Source organism: Silene latifolia, chromosome 1 (genome assembly GCF_048544455.1).
Source record: "Silene latifolia isolate original U9 population chromosome 1, ASM4854445v1, whole genome shotgun sequence".
Lineage (NCBI taxonomy): Eukaryota > Viridiplantae > Streptophyta > Magnoliopsida > Caryophyllales > Caryophyllaceae > Silene > Silene latifolia.
In genome coordinates this window covers 45,120,095-45,135,419 of record NC_133526.1, presented here as the reverse complement: position 1 = coordinate 45,135,419, position 15,325 = coordinate 45,120,095, and the positions used below count along the sequence as shown (strand labels likewise).

The window sequence follows — 15,325 nt, the reverse complement described above, 5'->3', positions numbered from 1 at the left end:
AGTTGTTGCATATGGTCTAGGTTTGCATGTTTGCATCCGTCTAAGGTAGATGAAGTTATGGTAAGTTTGTGTTGGGTTTCACGAGTATAGATGATCTCACATGTTTACTTGTTTTACATTCCAATTGTTATTGATTGTTGGTTATATTGAATTGTTGTAAACATGACTGGGAGAGCATCTAGTTATTGCCGACTGATTGTCGACCCCCTTTCTCAGGTTGTTCAGATGTTGCTGACTGGTTGATGCTTGCTTGGGGAATGTGCGAAGCGAGCTTAATAATAAAATAGGAGTTTGATTTTAAGTTTTAAGAACCCTTTGAATAATGTATTAGTTGTTTGGTTTTAGTAGCGAACTGGATTGGTCAGGTGTTTGCGCCACCTTGACCCTTTTATCAGTATCGTACTCTGATATTTACTTTATATAAAATTTTCCTTTGTTTTATAATCCGGGTTGTTACATTCCACCCATAACTTAGTAACAAGGCCTTGTGTTTTTGGGCTTAAGTAAGGACAAATTAATGGGCCCAAAAGTGCACATCTCATCTCATTGGGGTTATGGTACGACGATGGCGGGTTGGGTTGTTATATTCTTGGTCATGTGGTAGTTAGTTTTAATCCAAACTAGCAATATTGGTAGCAGTTTTTAAAGAAATATTACTTTAATAGCAGTTGGTAAAATTTGAATTAGACGTGGTAGCAGTTATAAAAAACTCTAATTAAATATTAAGTGTGAGGTCATGTGATGATGTCTTTTGATTAACTTACCTTTTTTATGACCTTATAGAATTATACTCTCTCTATTCCAGTCAATAGTTTACACTTATTTTATTTCCCCCCTTATAAAATATTTTCCCTTCACAAAATAAAGTAAGTGTAAACTATTTATTGGGATAGAAGGGTAGGTGAATACAATATAAAGAATAAGTATGAGAGAGAATTCGGTGAATAAAAAATATAGGAGTTTGGTGGAATCGTTTAGATTTGTATATCATTGTACTTGTGTGGTGTGTTTTTTTATTTCAGCTACCCATTTATTAAAAGAAAAACGAAAGTAAAAGAAAGAAAAACATTCCTGGTCAGATGAAAATCTAAAAAAGCACTTCAACAAAAGCGGGATGGAGCCGATGAGGGAGCGAAAACCCATGGTGCTCCAGTAAAATGAGGAAACCAATAGCGAGCCACTTAGAGTAAAAGTTAGTGTTGGACCATAGAAATATATATTTATATTTTGATGATGTCAAGAGTGCTTTATATTCTATATACTCGTTGCGCGTAATTGTTTGTTTAGTTCTTTTAGATTAGACTTATTAATCGCAAGCATTAAAGAATTGTGATGGAAGTATACAAGAACATATTATGATCAAGCCTTTAATCACGGATCAAGATATTACAAGATATTGAAGAATTATTCAAGTATTCATGAGAAGATGAAGCTCAGTTAAAGATTGATCAAGCTTGAATAACGATGTAGCCAACATTCGAAGATCTCCTAAGAAGATTAGAATAGTGTAGGTAATTATCTCGTAATGATAACGTAAGAATGCACTTCTTAGATTGGTAAAGTTATAGCCTCACAGCTATAACATTGCTCGTATAAGAGCTCAATGTTATAGCTCTTCTACTATAACATTGAGATGTGAAGTTTATATAATACACGACAAAAATAGTTTTTAAATTGTTTTTAGAAAGCTGTTTTATTCTTTTAAATGATTTTAGTAGAAGTATTTATTTTACAAGGAAGCTTATATTCATATTGAGTGTGGTTTTATTTTAAGCTTATAATTAGTAATTATGTTGAATTAACTTATAAGTTGAGTCATATTACTAACTAGGGTTTCTAATACTACACACTCTAAAACCCTAAATTTAACCTAATGTCAAGCTAGGGTTTTCACAAAAACAAGGCTTATGAGCCGTGTGGATCTCGTGTAAACCTAACAATAGAAGTTAAGTATTGTTAAGATTTTATTCTCTAGAATTATCTTAACATATGATTTATATTTAGCATGATATGGTTATACTCCTTCTCATCCACTCTTTTCTTCCCCTTTGAAGTGGGCACGGGGATTAAGAGTGGAGAGTATAATATTGATAAAGATATGAGTGGGGTTTGGTAATTGGAGAGAGATATGAATAATTAGGATTAAATATTAATAAAGGGGATAGGTGGGGTTTGGTTATTGGAAAGAGGTAGGGATAATTAGAATTAAATATTAATAAAGGATATGGTGGGGTTTGATGAGTGGAGAGAGGTAGGAGTATAATATTAATAAAAACTTTCTCAAAAAGGAAAGGAAAAGAAAACCTGAATAATCCGTTTTAGGAAATAGAGAAGAAAAGAGTGGATGGGAGGGAGTATATGATAAGATATTTTTGTTATGGAAAAATCTTATCATATCTTAAGATTTAAGGAAAAGATAATAGGTGAATAATTGATAAAATTATCTTTTAGTTATTCACTATCTTTTCTTAAGATTTTAAGGATAGAAATAATATGATATGATTTGTTTACATATCATATATTTCGACTATCTAGGGGTTTAAGGAAAATATATTAAGTATATATTTGATTGGATTATCTTATAATTATCGTAAATCTTTTCTAAGAGATTGCTTAAATAAAATAAGGAAAGTTGTTATGATTTTTCCTTATTGTCATTCGGCATATCTAGGGCATTAAGGAAAGTATATTAGGTGAATATATGATAAGATAATCTATTAACAACTTATATCTTTTCCTAAGATTTTATGGATAAAAATAATAAGATATGATTCTATTTTCATATCTTATATTTCGGCCTCTAGGGTTTCGTGAAACCGTGAGCCTTGCTTCCTCTTGTACTATAAATACTTTACTCTTTGCTACATTTGAAGGTAAGACCTTGAGCATAATTTTGATTTTATTTTCAAAAGCAAAAATCGTGTTTTAAAGCAAGAAAACCGTTTTGTTTATTTTCGAAAAAGGTTGTGTGTCTTATACTTGTGCATTCGTTCTTTCGTTATCGTTATAAGATAATAGTGCTTAATTGATTTCTTACTCGTTCATCAACGTGAACTTTTAGTAGAATCATTAGTGCTTTCTTATTAGCGTAAGTTAGTCACTCGAGTATTTAACGATACTTACTTGAGTTACAACTAGGGTTAGTTGTACGAGTTGGGTTAGTAAATTTGTAATCCGTAGAAAGGTACTAAATTTATTAATCGAGAATAGTGGACGTAGGTTTCGATTTGTGAAACTGAACCACTTCAAAATCGTGTGTGTGTCTCTTCTCTTTCGTTTGTTTCGTTTTTATTTACACTTTGTTTTAATTCGTTGATTAGTTGATTAGTTAAAGTTTAATCAATAAACTTTAAATAATTAATTACTTACAATCGAAAAAGTTGGCTAAGTTTTTCAATTCTCAATTCAACCCCCCCCCCTCCTCTTGAGTATTTCGGCTATTGATAGACTCTTCAGTTAGGAAGAGAAAAATGATAAGTTATAGTGAAAACCTATAAGGGCGGATGCTCTAGGAAATATTAGGGATTTAGGTAAAAAGAAAAAATTTCTTCCGATATTATTTTATCTCCCTTATGTATAACCGAGAGTTTTAAACTGAAGGTGCCGACATTTTTACATATCGAGATGGATATACATTTTGTTTCGGAAAAAGTTGGTCTCGGCCAAGTAAAAGTGCTACATGTGTCATCACGTTACAAAGGTGTCGACATTTTTACTAAAGGTCTTCCGAAAGCCCTCTTTGACGATTTTCACTCTAGTCTCAGCGTTCAAGCACCTCACATTTCGACTACGATGGTGTAATAGAATATGTAGTTGCTTATTCATGGATGAGTTTTACTCTTTCATAGACTTTTTTTCATTATGAATGCTAATTCTTGTATCGATCAGGTAATAATTCTAATTCTTAATTTTATTAATTATATTAGGATTTGTTTACACTAATTAAATTAGGATTTGTATCAATCAAGTAATTAAACTCGTAGAACGAAACCAACTCTAATAATTAGTCTAGCTAGCACATAGTCACACGTCGCGTGCACAACAAATAGCCCAAAACCAACTTTAGTTAAACTTGTAGGAGTTGTGAACATGACAACCAAATCACAATAAGCCATAACAAATACGAGTAATACATGAATTACGTTGATTACTCTGCATGTTTCCGAATTTTTCATTTTTTTTTATTAATGTTTTGTATTTATTTTAGTAATTTTTTCTATTTTCTTTATTTTTGTTTCAGGATTTGGAGTCGGAGTCGGGTGGTGGATGGTGGATGGTGGATGACGGGTGGTGGTTCGATGGTGGTAGTTAAAGTAAGAAAAGAGTAAATGAAGAAGAGACAGATAGAGAATGAAAGAAGGGTATTGAATTGAAATCATTAAAATTAAAGGGGTATTATGGTCATTTACGTCCATGAATGAGTAAAACTCGTACATGAATGAGCACCACCCATAGAATATTGTATATTATGTAAAATCAATTAGAATATTCTGTAAATCAATTAGTCTAGGTCTTCCCTTAATCTTAGGATTAATTATTGACTTGCCTTATTTACTAGTCGGAAATTACGGTAAAAGTATTGTTTTGGAGACAGTGAAAAAGTAAATGGCGCGTGTGGAGGGAGTATAAAAAAGAAAGGATATTCTACGTGATAACCTCGTGTTTTTTTTTTTTACATGGTAACCTCGTTTTTAACAAAAATGCCTTTGAGTGGCCATAATTCACTATCAAAATTTCTGAAAGCGGCGATTTTTTTTTTTCAAATTGACCAGCTTTAGGAAATCTTTGATCTGGGGGAAAAAAATTCAGTTTCTGAACTGGTGGCAAGAATTACAGCGAGTCAAACATTAAACTTTGACTGGCCGTACCTCTTTGTAACAATGTAACGTGTTCCGAATGCGATATTTTTTTTTCAAATTGACCGCGTTTATGATATCTTTGATTTGAAAAAAAAAAAATCGTCGCTTTCGGAACTCATGATGTGAGTTATGGTCAGTCAAAGGCATTTTGGTAAAGATGAGGTTATTATGTAGAAAATAAAAAAAACACGGGTTACAAACTACAAAGTAGTAGTCCGTATAAATGTACATGGGCGATCTATTTGTTACATACATGGGTTTTGGAAAATATAATGGAATTTTGCATCCTACAAAAAGGACTCCAAATATGCAAATCTTTTCGTTCTTCATGCATATGTAATTTGCAGGGTACTTGCATTTCAAGGCACTTTCTCTGCTGCTTTATTTCTGCTTCTTTGTTGAGTTTCTTCTCTTTGTATAAGCTTATTTTCAGCCTCTTAAGCTTTGCTTCAAGACAAATTATTTCCTTCTCTACAACTTCTAGTTCCGCCAAGAGTGTCTGCGCCTGCACCACGTCTCATAAAATAAGGTACAGATCGCAAAAATCATATTTCTTATCGACTTTAAAAGTAACTCTTCTAAACTCGAAGGACTTACAGTTTTACACCTACAAGCATATTACTTTTCGTTCGTGTCTTACATAAGAATTTGTGAATGAGGTTATTGAGATTACCTTCAAAGGAAGAAGTGATGAAAATGGTGGATAATAAAGAACAGGGCCTTTCAATGCATATCGTAACACACTGTTTATCTTCAGCTCCTTGGTCAATCTATGCTGCAACTTTTCAACCTGTCCATCACAATTTAACACAGCTTAGGAGACCTATTAAATTAGTCGCGATTCTTTTATTATAAGGACGAAGTAACTGTTACTCCGTATCTAATTTGGTTCTCGTTGTAATTCATACTACAGTTATCTGAAAATAATCCGCTTGTTCCATTGAAGGCGGGGGAAATTACGAGTTATTAAAATTTAAAATATAATAATTTTCAATGAAATTTTCACCGGCTAAAAATTTGAAATTACATTTTTTAACTGCAGTACTGATTACCTCTTCTTCAAGCGCGGTTCTTCGACACTTCTGTTGGGTAGACTGCATTAATAAATCTTCGAGTTTCATCATGAAATGTGATGAATACAAGCTATGGGTTTGTGACCTTTTTATACTAAGGACAAGCCGGGATATAAAGTGTGGATTGATGGAGTAGAAGAGGTCAGGACAAAATGGTAGGAGAAACTGAATGAATGAATAGCTGGTGGAGTTGGCACTGATGATGTGAATTAGTTCAAAGTGGGGAAACTGTAATTGCTCTATTTTGGGTTTGGATCACAATATAAAACAAAACCAATTGTTATTTTATTCCAACTCGTCTTATTCCCTCCCCTACCCGTGTCCAACACTCGACACAAAGTAAAGTCCCAACACTGAACACAAAATTAAATTACGAGCTAGCTTCAAGTGTCACCCTTTGTCTTCGGCCATAGGCGTAAGGGGAACTCATACGGTGGCATTGGAATAATATTATTGAGACGGCTATACTTGATGCATATCTCCGACTTTCAGTTTTCCCATTAATGTTCCGAAATTATGAAGAAACTAAGCACACTTAGCAATTAATCTCTCTCTAAAACACATTATATGCCAATCCAAGAACCATATCCTTCACTTGACATAAGATAAATCTATTTACAAATTAGTCACTTATCTACCTCAAAAAGCCAGGCTGAGAAACATACAAACAATCGTCTTCATATCAGTTACAAACAATCATAGCGTTGTCATTACGAACTTGACTAGCGACAACACGTCTCTTACGTGACTTAGACCGGTGGCTCGACTTAGGACGGTCAGAAGCACGTTTTAATTTTAATTGGCTATCAACAGGGTAGAGATCCTCAGTTGTAATAATATTAGTATCAGCACCATCTTGGAGTTGTTCTAGTAAAGAGACTACTTGGTCCATATTGGGCCGAAACCGAGGATCTATAGATATGCATTGAACAACAAGGTTGGCTATTGCTTTAGCTGACCTTGAAGAGTACTGGCCTTGGATTCTGGAGTCCATAATCCTAGAGATTTTGCACTTCCGAAGGAAAGGTCTTGCCCATTCTACTAGGTCTTGCTCTCTGGTGGAACGGTTTGGGTCAAGGACACGCTTTCCCGTCATTATTTCAAGGAGAACGACACCGAATCCGTAAACATCGTTCTTTGTGGTGAGATGACCTGGAGTGACAGGAAAGAAAAGGTCAGATTTCAGAGCAATTGGAAAACAGTAAAAATAAGAAAGATAAGACATGACTTCATATAACTAATGAACATGTGAAATAAATACCAACAATAACAAATTGTAGAAACAGAAAATAATACAGAGGTAGAGGACAAGCGTCTTACTCGTTATCGTGTTATATACAAGTAGAAATTAAAGAAGGCAAATCTCACCAGTAGATAGATACTCAGGAGCAGCATATCCATGGGTGCCCATGACTCTTGTAGAGACGTAACTTTTCTCATCCAATGGCCCATCCTTTGCCAAACCAAAATCAGAAAGCTTTGCATCGAAATTCTATAACATAGGCAAGAGATAATGTTAGAAAGTTTTGAATTGAAATCCATTGTAACTTGTTAAGTTGTAAGTAGAGATGCTTTATTGTTTTCTTTTGCAAGATAGATAACCTATGTTGAGCCGCTCAGCCAAAAGTATCTGATATGGGTGCGTGTATCTAAGTGCTGAACTGGGTTATGTCATAAAGCGTCCCAGTGTCATACACTCAATCCCACACCCAAGAGTAAGAACCCGGCACATGTTTACGAGTTAATATAAAGAATCTGAATAACTTAGTGAAAAAATTGAAGTAGTTGGTAATTCACAATTACTAGAAAGGAGCTTGACTCACTGAATCAAGGAGTATGTTGGAAGGCTTAAAATCTCGGTAAATGACTTTTGTCTTAGGGCTATGGAGGAAAGCAAGCCCCTTTGCTGCACCAAGAGCGACCTTCATTCGAAGATTCCATGATAAAGGTTCAAAATAAGAGGATCCTGTTCATAGAAAACTCTCGAAGTTATAGATAGAAAACTCAAAAAGAAAGATCTTCATGTTATATATAGAAGAAAGTGAAAGTGTGAGACAACTAAGCAAGATGAGAAAAAAATTAGACTCACTTCTAAATAAATGATTTTCCAAGCTACCACGCGGCATGAACTCGTAAATTAAGAGCCGATGTTCATCCTCTAAGCAGTATCCGATGAGGTTTACTAGGTTATGATGCCGTAGTTGCCCCAAGTAGTTGATTTCAGTCTGCCATTGACAACATTCACAGAGCAATTACTATCTGAAAATCTTAATCAAGAATAATAAAAAATTGTGATATTAAACAGTTCGGGACAATCATTGGCGGCTTGGTGCACATTGCTCATACAAATCCTACTAAAGATGCATTCTAGATTGAAACTCACCAACACTAACAACGACGCCTCATTTACAAATAATTTGGGGTCGGTTGGGCATCTAATATCTATGTTGCAGTAAACAGTAAAAAAGAACAGCATCACTAGAGAAATGTTACCATATTCAAACACACTGGAAAAAAAACTAAAATGTCTCACTAAGTTGGCTACTTTCTTTTTACTGTGATGTAGTAGCAGTCATCGGATGCAATTTTCATGGTCGGTACTCGGTAGTCTATAAACAGCCTAATATTGTGTTGTTAAAACGGGAGTAGAACTGCGTACTATGATAAACATGGAAGAATCAAAAGACGACACATTTGAGCAAATGAAGCAGCATGATTAATTGATTATATGTTCTGTTCAGCAACTCACCAGCCATTCTTTATGACCCTGGAAACCTTCTTGATTAAGCCTCTTGACAGCAATAACCATTCCAAGACCCGGCTTAGCCGGAGCCAAAGTATGCTCATCAATCCAACCCTTGTAAACACAACCAAAACCTCCTTCACCTAGCACACTATCAGGCCGGAAATTTCTAGTGGCAGTCCGGAGATCATTGTAGGGAAAGTTCTTCAAATTTGAAGACTGCAAAATCTCACCCTCTGATCTTATAACGTTCAATCTTCCAGATTGAGCTCGGCTACTGACACCATCTGTAATTAACAACAACAATATTGAACTATCAGAAATATAGTGTTATGAAGGAATTAAGTATATGCTCTAGTGTCACCAAAACTCAGATATATACATAATACCAACATAAACTATTTGATGGGTCTTTGATATAGTCATAATTGTACTACTGTTTCCATGTAGACTATTCAAAATCACATGAAAACAACAACAACAACAAAAGCATGAATAAATCAATGTGAAAAGCATATAGCCCTGTAAACATAAGCGAAATCAGGTTCCATCCTTAAACCAATTGGCAGCTAAAGAAACCACTTAAACACTATCCCTATCTCAATGACATGGGACATGGGACATTGGGATACTAGCTCACATTGATAAATTGACCCAAAAAAATCATATATTAACAAAGTATTGGCAAAAATTAAGACGAACTATTTTCGTCTGAGATTAAGACGAATCAAATGTCACCAATTTACGAGAAAAATGTAAATATTTCCTCATAAAATGTTACCAATCGGTTTCTTTATTGTTAAAAAACTGACAATTTTCTTTTTTTCTGGTCATAAGATAAAACTGTCTTAAGAAGACTTATTCCAAAGTATTAGAAGTAACTGAATACTTTGTATTTAGCTAAACTGAACTAATGGTATGAATCCATTACAAGAAATATAAGAGAAGAGAAGAGAAGATGGAGGGAGTTGAGTAGTTACTTGAATGTTGGAGATCATGACATTCATGAGCTTTGATTTTGGCACTCAAACAGCAGCCCATCAAATCCAAATAAAAGCCTTGAGCTTCTTATCTGCAGAAAAAACCACTACTGTGATCAACAGTACAGGAAGGAATGAAGGTGAGATATTTGAATGAGGAAATGAAGTGGGAGGAAGGTTGCAAGAAATGGGCAAAAGCAAAGCAAGTTGATAAGGGGGAGACTCATTATAAAAGCACGGTTAGAGGACTAGTAATATTATTATATACGGAGTAAAATAATACAACATGCTCATTTCAATTGACTTCTTCTACTACGTCTACGTCTACTACTCCCTGCGAAGTATATTTCAAGAGTCATGCTTACATGTACATCTGGGTTGCATATGTCAACTTATTCGGGTTAGTTTGGATTGGATTGTTTTCGGGTTTCTAATAATTTGGATTGACTTGAGTCATTTCCGGCTTATAAAAATTCGGTCGGATCATTTTCGGGTCAATTGTTATCAGGTTTTTTATCAATTTGTAGCAATAAACGTTTGTTTCGTATCATATTAGTTCGGTTCAAACCGAGTTATGGGTCATGCTCAGGCCTTCACTTCGGTTGTAGGTTCAAGCTCGGATGGTGTTTATTCGGATCAGGCCAATTTTATCTGGTATAATCATGTTATTAACTTTTGTCCTTTTACTTTTTAACCAAGTGATCACTTTACAAATGGATTCAATCACTAGATTTATATAAATTGCATAGTACTCGGTAATATTTATGTTGTGCGGAGCACAAAAGGTAAAAACTAAAAAGTACTTCATCCTTCTTCCTGAATTATTTAGGGAAATGTAGCAAATAACCCCCATAAGTTTGATACTAGGTGTAATTAAGCCCCTAACTTATTAATGTAGCAAATCACCCTCATAAGTTTCTCCCAATGTGTAATTAACCACAAATCGTATTTTTAAGAATAAAATTTACTAAATTAATTATTATACTATTATTGAAAGTCCAAATATTTAATCAAATATAAATTTTAAAATTCCTAATTATAAAAAAACATGTTCAAATATATTTTTATAATATTTATTTATTTATTTTGGTGAAAAAATGTTCATAATATGAGAATTTAAGTGAAGTTACAAAATTACATGACCAATTTTTTTGTTTAAATTAAATTTGTTTTTTATTTTTCGTTGAATATGTAGAAATATATTGTATTTAATTTTTAATAGATATATTTAAAATCATTTTTATAATAGAAAATATTAATTTTAGTTAAAAAATGATAGAAAATTTAATTTGTGCTTAATTATTACACATTTTTGGAAATTTATGTGCCTAATTTGCTACAAATAAAACTTAAAGGGTTGCTTTGCATATAGTATGAAAGTAATGGGGGCAATTTGCTACATCCCCGAAATTATTTACATTCACAAGTTTCACACTTTAAGTAAATGATTGTTCGATCTCTTTCGAGTAAGTATTTATATATAATGTGAATGCCTAAATGGCCTAATTACCTCTATGATTATTCTCTAACAATAGTTCACATAACTACTAATTAGCTCTTTTTCTTATTCTACATATGTTGGAGTATAAATCCACTTGTGAGTCCCACATCGGTGAAAAGGAGAGAGATTGTCTATCTTATAAGGCTTAGAGGTGTTTCTCCCATTGCCAATTGGTTTTGGGAGATAAGAACATTCTTGGGCTTGTGAGTTAGACTTCTCTCCTCCACCGCGGGTAAGGCCAGACCCATCTCGTGTTTATTATGGTATCAGAGCCCAAGGCAAAAAAAAAAAAAAAAGACCTGGGTCTCGTGTTTAAAACTGAGCCTTTATGTGCACCGACCCGCCGTGAGGATGTCCAGTCCCTCCGGTTTCAGCATGAGGAAGTCCAGTCCCTCGGGTCGAGTGAGCACTGTGACGGCTGTGAGGATGTCCAGTCCCTCCAGACCGATCTTTAAGTGGGCTCACTGTAACACCCTCATACTCCAAGTGCCTTACCAGGACCACTCAGGTATAAGGATGCCACCATCTCGGTTACCCGAGGCATGATATTCATAAGACAATAACGAAACAACTTTAAAAGAAAATAAAGTTTAAAGTGATTACATAGCAATACCAAACTGATAAAAAGAAATACAAGACTCTCAGACGGTCTACTGTTAAAACTATTAAAGCTATAAAACATCGTATGACACAGCGGAAAACTTCTAACTGCCACGTGATGACTCATCCCAGCTATCCCATACGCGTCATACCATACCTGCTCAATAACTGCTCACCACCCCCGAATGGATCACCACAGTTTTTAAAACATTTAAACGGGTCGTACTAATCACACAACTCAATATATCAACAATAAGATAAAGACGACAGCCTTTAACCGTCACACACACACAATCACACCAATCCCAACAATCTCAATCACCGATCGTCCCTTTGGACCGGCCACCCGATGGGGGACCACAGCCGTACCCACAAATCCCCGCTCCACATAGTGAGCGATAACCCTGTCCATTAATGTGCACATCCCTTCGTGGCGGGTTCCATGTATAGGCGAAACTAGGGCGTGAAGTCACTCCCGCAAGTGACCCCACTCAGCCGAGGCCACGCCTCGCGAACCATCAACAACGATCACAACCACAATCACAATACAATTACTATATCAAACAACCAAACACAACACATCAACAATCATCCCATTATGGGACTAATACTGAGTAGGAAATCCTACCTGGAAAGCACAACAGTCAGACGGTATCAACAACTGTATCAAAAAGGCTCTTCTACAAAACCTCCTCCTATCAAACAAACACATAAACACTACCAAATCACAATCTACACAAAACCCCCAAATCCCCATATTAGGGTTTAACCAACTTAAAGGAAAAACAGTAAAAAGGGTACATAGATCTTACCCTCGACGCAAGGATCTCAACGGTATAACCAACGATGAAATCCGACACCTCTAGCTCCGGGATTTGCTAATGATGCGATGACAGACGAACTACATAACTCCTTTTCTCCTCACTTAGGTTTTAGAAAAGATAAAAGAAACTAAGAAAAGTGACGGACAACCTTTTATACTTATCTCGCATCATTTAACAAAACCCGACAAAACATCCCCGTCAAAAGGCTACTCGATCGAGTAGCTAAGGTACTCGATCGAGTGCCCCCTTACTCGATCGAGTATCTTAGTTACTCGATCGAGTACCCAACAGGTCAGAAACTATTTTAAAACGCAACTCATCCTTACTCGACAGAGTAAGGCCTACTCGATAGAGTACCCAAAGACTCATAAATACGGAGTATTACAGTCTTCCCTCCTTAAAAAGAACTTCGTCCCCGAAGTTCAACCCATACTCAAAAACAAACATACTAACTCGATCAAGACACAACAACCAACTAAGAACTCAAAACAAAACCCCAACCGACCAAACATGAAACCATGAACGCTTAACACCAACTCCACCAACTATACTTAACTCCACAACATGTCTCACGATATCGTATCAACTACATCATATTCTCTCTCGACACCAACTCCGAACATCACCAACTACTATCCTCTAACGCTGCTAGCTCCATAGTATCATCCACTATCAAATCCAAAATCATGACACTCATAGACATCAAACGAAATGTTACATTCTACCACCCTTAAAAGGAACTTCGTCCTCGAAGTTTACTAACACTCATAAACATCATCATCCAACTGTCAACACTGGTGAAATATTCTCACACTCCTGAACATCGAACTACTATAAGCACGGTCATAACCTTTAACAAAATTAACCGCAACACGAATCAACCTTTTATTCGACATCAAGATTCAAACTTCCAAATATATTACCATATGAACACCCATCCAAATCTCTTTTATCGCATCCTACTCCTCTTAAGATAAATGTTACGTCCGCGTAACTCGCTAATACTAAATCCTAGATATATCTTTTCATTATCCTCATCACCACCGCATGTCAAAGATAACCACCTATAATCTAAACACTCGCCATGGACATATCCAAGGCTCTCTTACTTAAACAACTCTCATACTTCACTTCACTCGTCACACCACCTAACCTATACCACAAAATCCTTAGCTTAACCCAAAACTTCACTTGTTCCCTATTACCGCACATGACACACCTCTCTATATAAACTATCTAAAACGCTTATCGGCAAAAGCATAACTGACGATCTACACTTGTTACGTACACTCACACTAGATCCTCAAGTTCCTTTCTTTCATTACTGCAAGACTTATACATAACTTAACACGACACTTATTATTCAACACCCTACACTCACTGTCTCAACAAAGGATTATGAACTACCTGCATATATCAGATCATTGCCACACATGTTCTACGAATCACTTGCCATGACTATGACTACCGATGCCTCATCTTAAAACAAGATCAAAATTACTGTAACAATTTCTCACAACTGTGTCCCATCAACAGAATGTCACTATACCATGACAACAACGAAAACATGTACAACTCTCTTTCATATCATACTCTACCCTCATTACAAAACTTAATCGGTAAGAAATATCGATAACAAAACAATTTGTCTATCTCGTACAAACCGAAACTCACAGAAGCAACATCAAACAAAACAACAATCTATGTATGATGGTATGTACTTTCGAAACTCGAATCATAATCATCCCGCCTACTCCACCACAACCGGTGACGGCATCACAACACCGCCACCAACAACCACACAGCAGCGGTGCGAAAATACCCGCATCACAACACTAAATACCGTGCCGGATCACCACCCGAGGCACCACAACCACACCGATAGACATCACAACTTACTCAAACCCATAAACACCGACTCAAAGATAACTTCTCGGACAAGAAAAACTTACTCAAATCCACTTCATTAAATCACAACGCAACATATTATATGGATAAACAGATAAGCACCTCATGAACATCATCTCTACCATTTCACGGAATACGCATGTGTTATCAATACACATAAAATTATAACTAGCCATGCCACATCAATCAAATTATTACCTTTTTAGCCTCATTCCATCAGATTGTCGTACCCTACATATATCACAAATATTCATATAACATCTTTATAACTACCACACCATACCGCTTCTCGTGAGGTCAGAATCTCACACAAACATTTATACACATCATAGACCCATAATCACATCCAACTAGTCAATCCTGATCACGTAAGTTACCACTCGATAAAGGTTACCTGTCGCCCGAGCTTAACTCATATGCCCCTCATAACATATTTTCCCATTCGCATAACCATCACCTCATGCCATACCATTAATATTCAACCACTAGCGCTCGCCTCGTATAACCACATCTTATACTCCTTTACAACCATACATATCAATCCAGCCTTTGTAAAATCAACCTCTCTAGATTCTTGTCTTTCTTATCTATCATCACCCTTAACCACTAGTGACAACACCACAATACCACCACTGCTCGTATATCAAACCTCTTACACTCGTATCAAAACAACACGGTTTTTCTCCTATCTTTGGTTAACATCCCCAAATAAAGAACATCAAACCCATCAACAAAATTACCTCAACATTATTCCCAATACTATCTTAATTGTATCGTCATCTAACTTTCCACCAAAAATCTCATATCGTGTAAATACTCCACCAACTCCTACTCTCT

General features: G+C 35.6%; 2 protein-coding genes across 2 annotated transcripts; both read right to left on the bottom strand.

Annotated features, from left to right (window-relative positions):
- Nucleotides 1-4,694: 4,694 nt before the first annotated feature.
- On the bottom strand, nucleotides 4,695-6,349 carry LOC141604840 (uncharacterized). The gene is made up of 3 exons (XM_074423383.1): nucleotides 5,912-6,349; nucleotides 5,533-5,649; nucleotides 4,695-5,364 (listed from the first exon to the last, which is right to left on the bottom strand). The coding sequence occupies exons 1-3, from the start codon at nucleotides 5,981-5,983 to the stop codon at nucleotides 5,098-5,100; spliced, it is 456 nt and encodes a 151-aa protein (XP_074279484.1). The 5' UTR covers nucleotides 5,984-6,349; the 3' UTR covers nucleotides 4,695-5,097.
- A 100-nt stretch (nucleotides 6,350-6,449) lies between these two features.
- LOC141604836 (receptor-like cytoplasmic kinase 176) lies at nucleotides 6,450-9,935 on the bottom strand. Its single transcript, XM_074423370.1, has 6 exons — nucleotides 9,656-9,935; nucleotides 8,682-8,962; nucleotides 8,022-8,157; nucleotides 7,756-7,898; nucleotides 7,301-7,424; nucleotides 6,450-7,084 (listed from the first exon to the last, which is right to left on the bottom strand). The coding sequence occupies exons 1-6, from the start codon at nucleotides 9,714-9,716 to the stop codon at nucleotides 6,615-6,617; spliced, it is 1,215 nt and encodes a 404-aa protein (XP_074279471.1). The 5' UTR covers nucleotides 9,717-9,935; the 3' UTR covers nucleotides 6,450-6,614.
- Nucleotides 9,936-15,325: the final 5,390 nt, after the last annotated feature.

Bases quoted from the DNA above. Each gene is read 5' to 3' on its own strand.
- LOC141604840 (XM_074423383.1), bottom strand. From the start codon at position 5,983: ATGATGAAACTCGAAGATTTATTAATGCAGTCTACCCAACAGAAGTGT. The intron at 5,650-5,911 runs GTAATCAGTACT...TGTGATGGACAG, and splicing joins GAACCGCGCTTGAAGAAGAG to GTTGAAAAGTTGCAGCATAG. The intron at 5,365-5,532 runs GTAATCTCAATA...GACGTGGTGCAG, and splicing joins CATCACTTCTTCCTTTGAAG to GCGCAGACACTCTTGGCGGA.
- LOC141604836 (XM_074423370.1), bottom strand. From the start codon at position 9,716: ATGGGCTGCTGTTTGAGTGCCAAAATCAAAGCTCATGAATGTCATGAT. The intron at 7,899-8,021 runs GTGAGTCTAATT...TTCTATGAACAG, and splicing joins GGAAAATCATTTATTTAGAA to GATCCTCTTATTTTGAACCT. The intron at 7,425-7,755 runs GTGAGTCAAGCT...CCTATGTTATAG, and splicing joins CCAACATACTCCTTGATTCA to AATTTCGATGCAAAGCTTTC.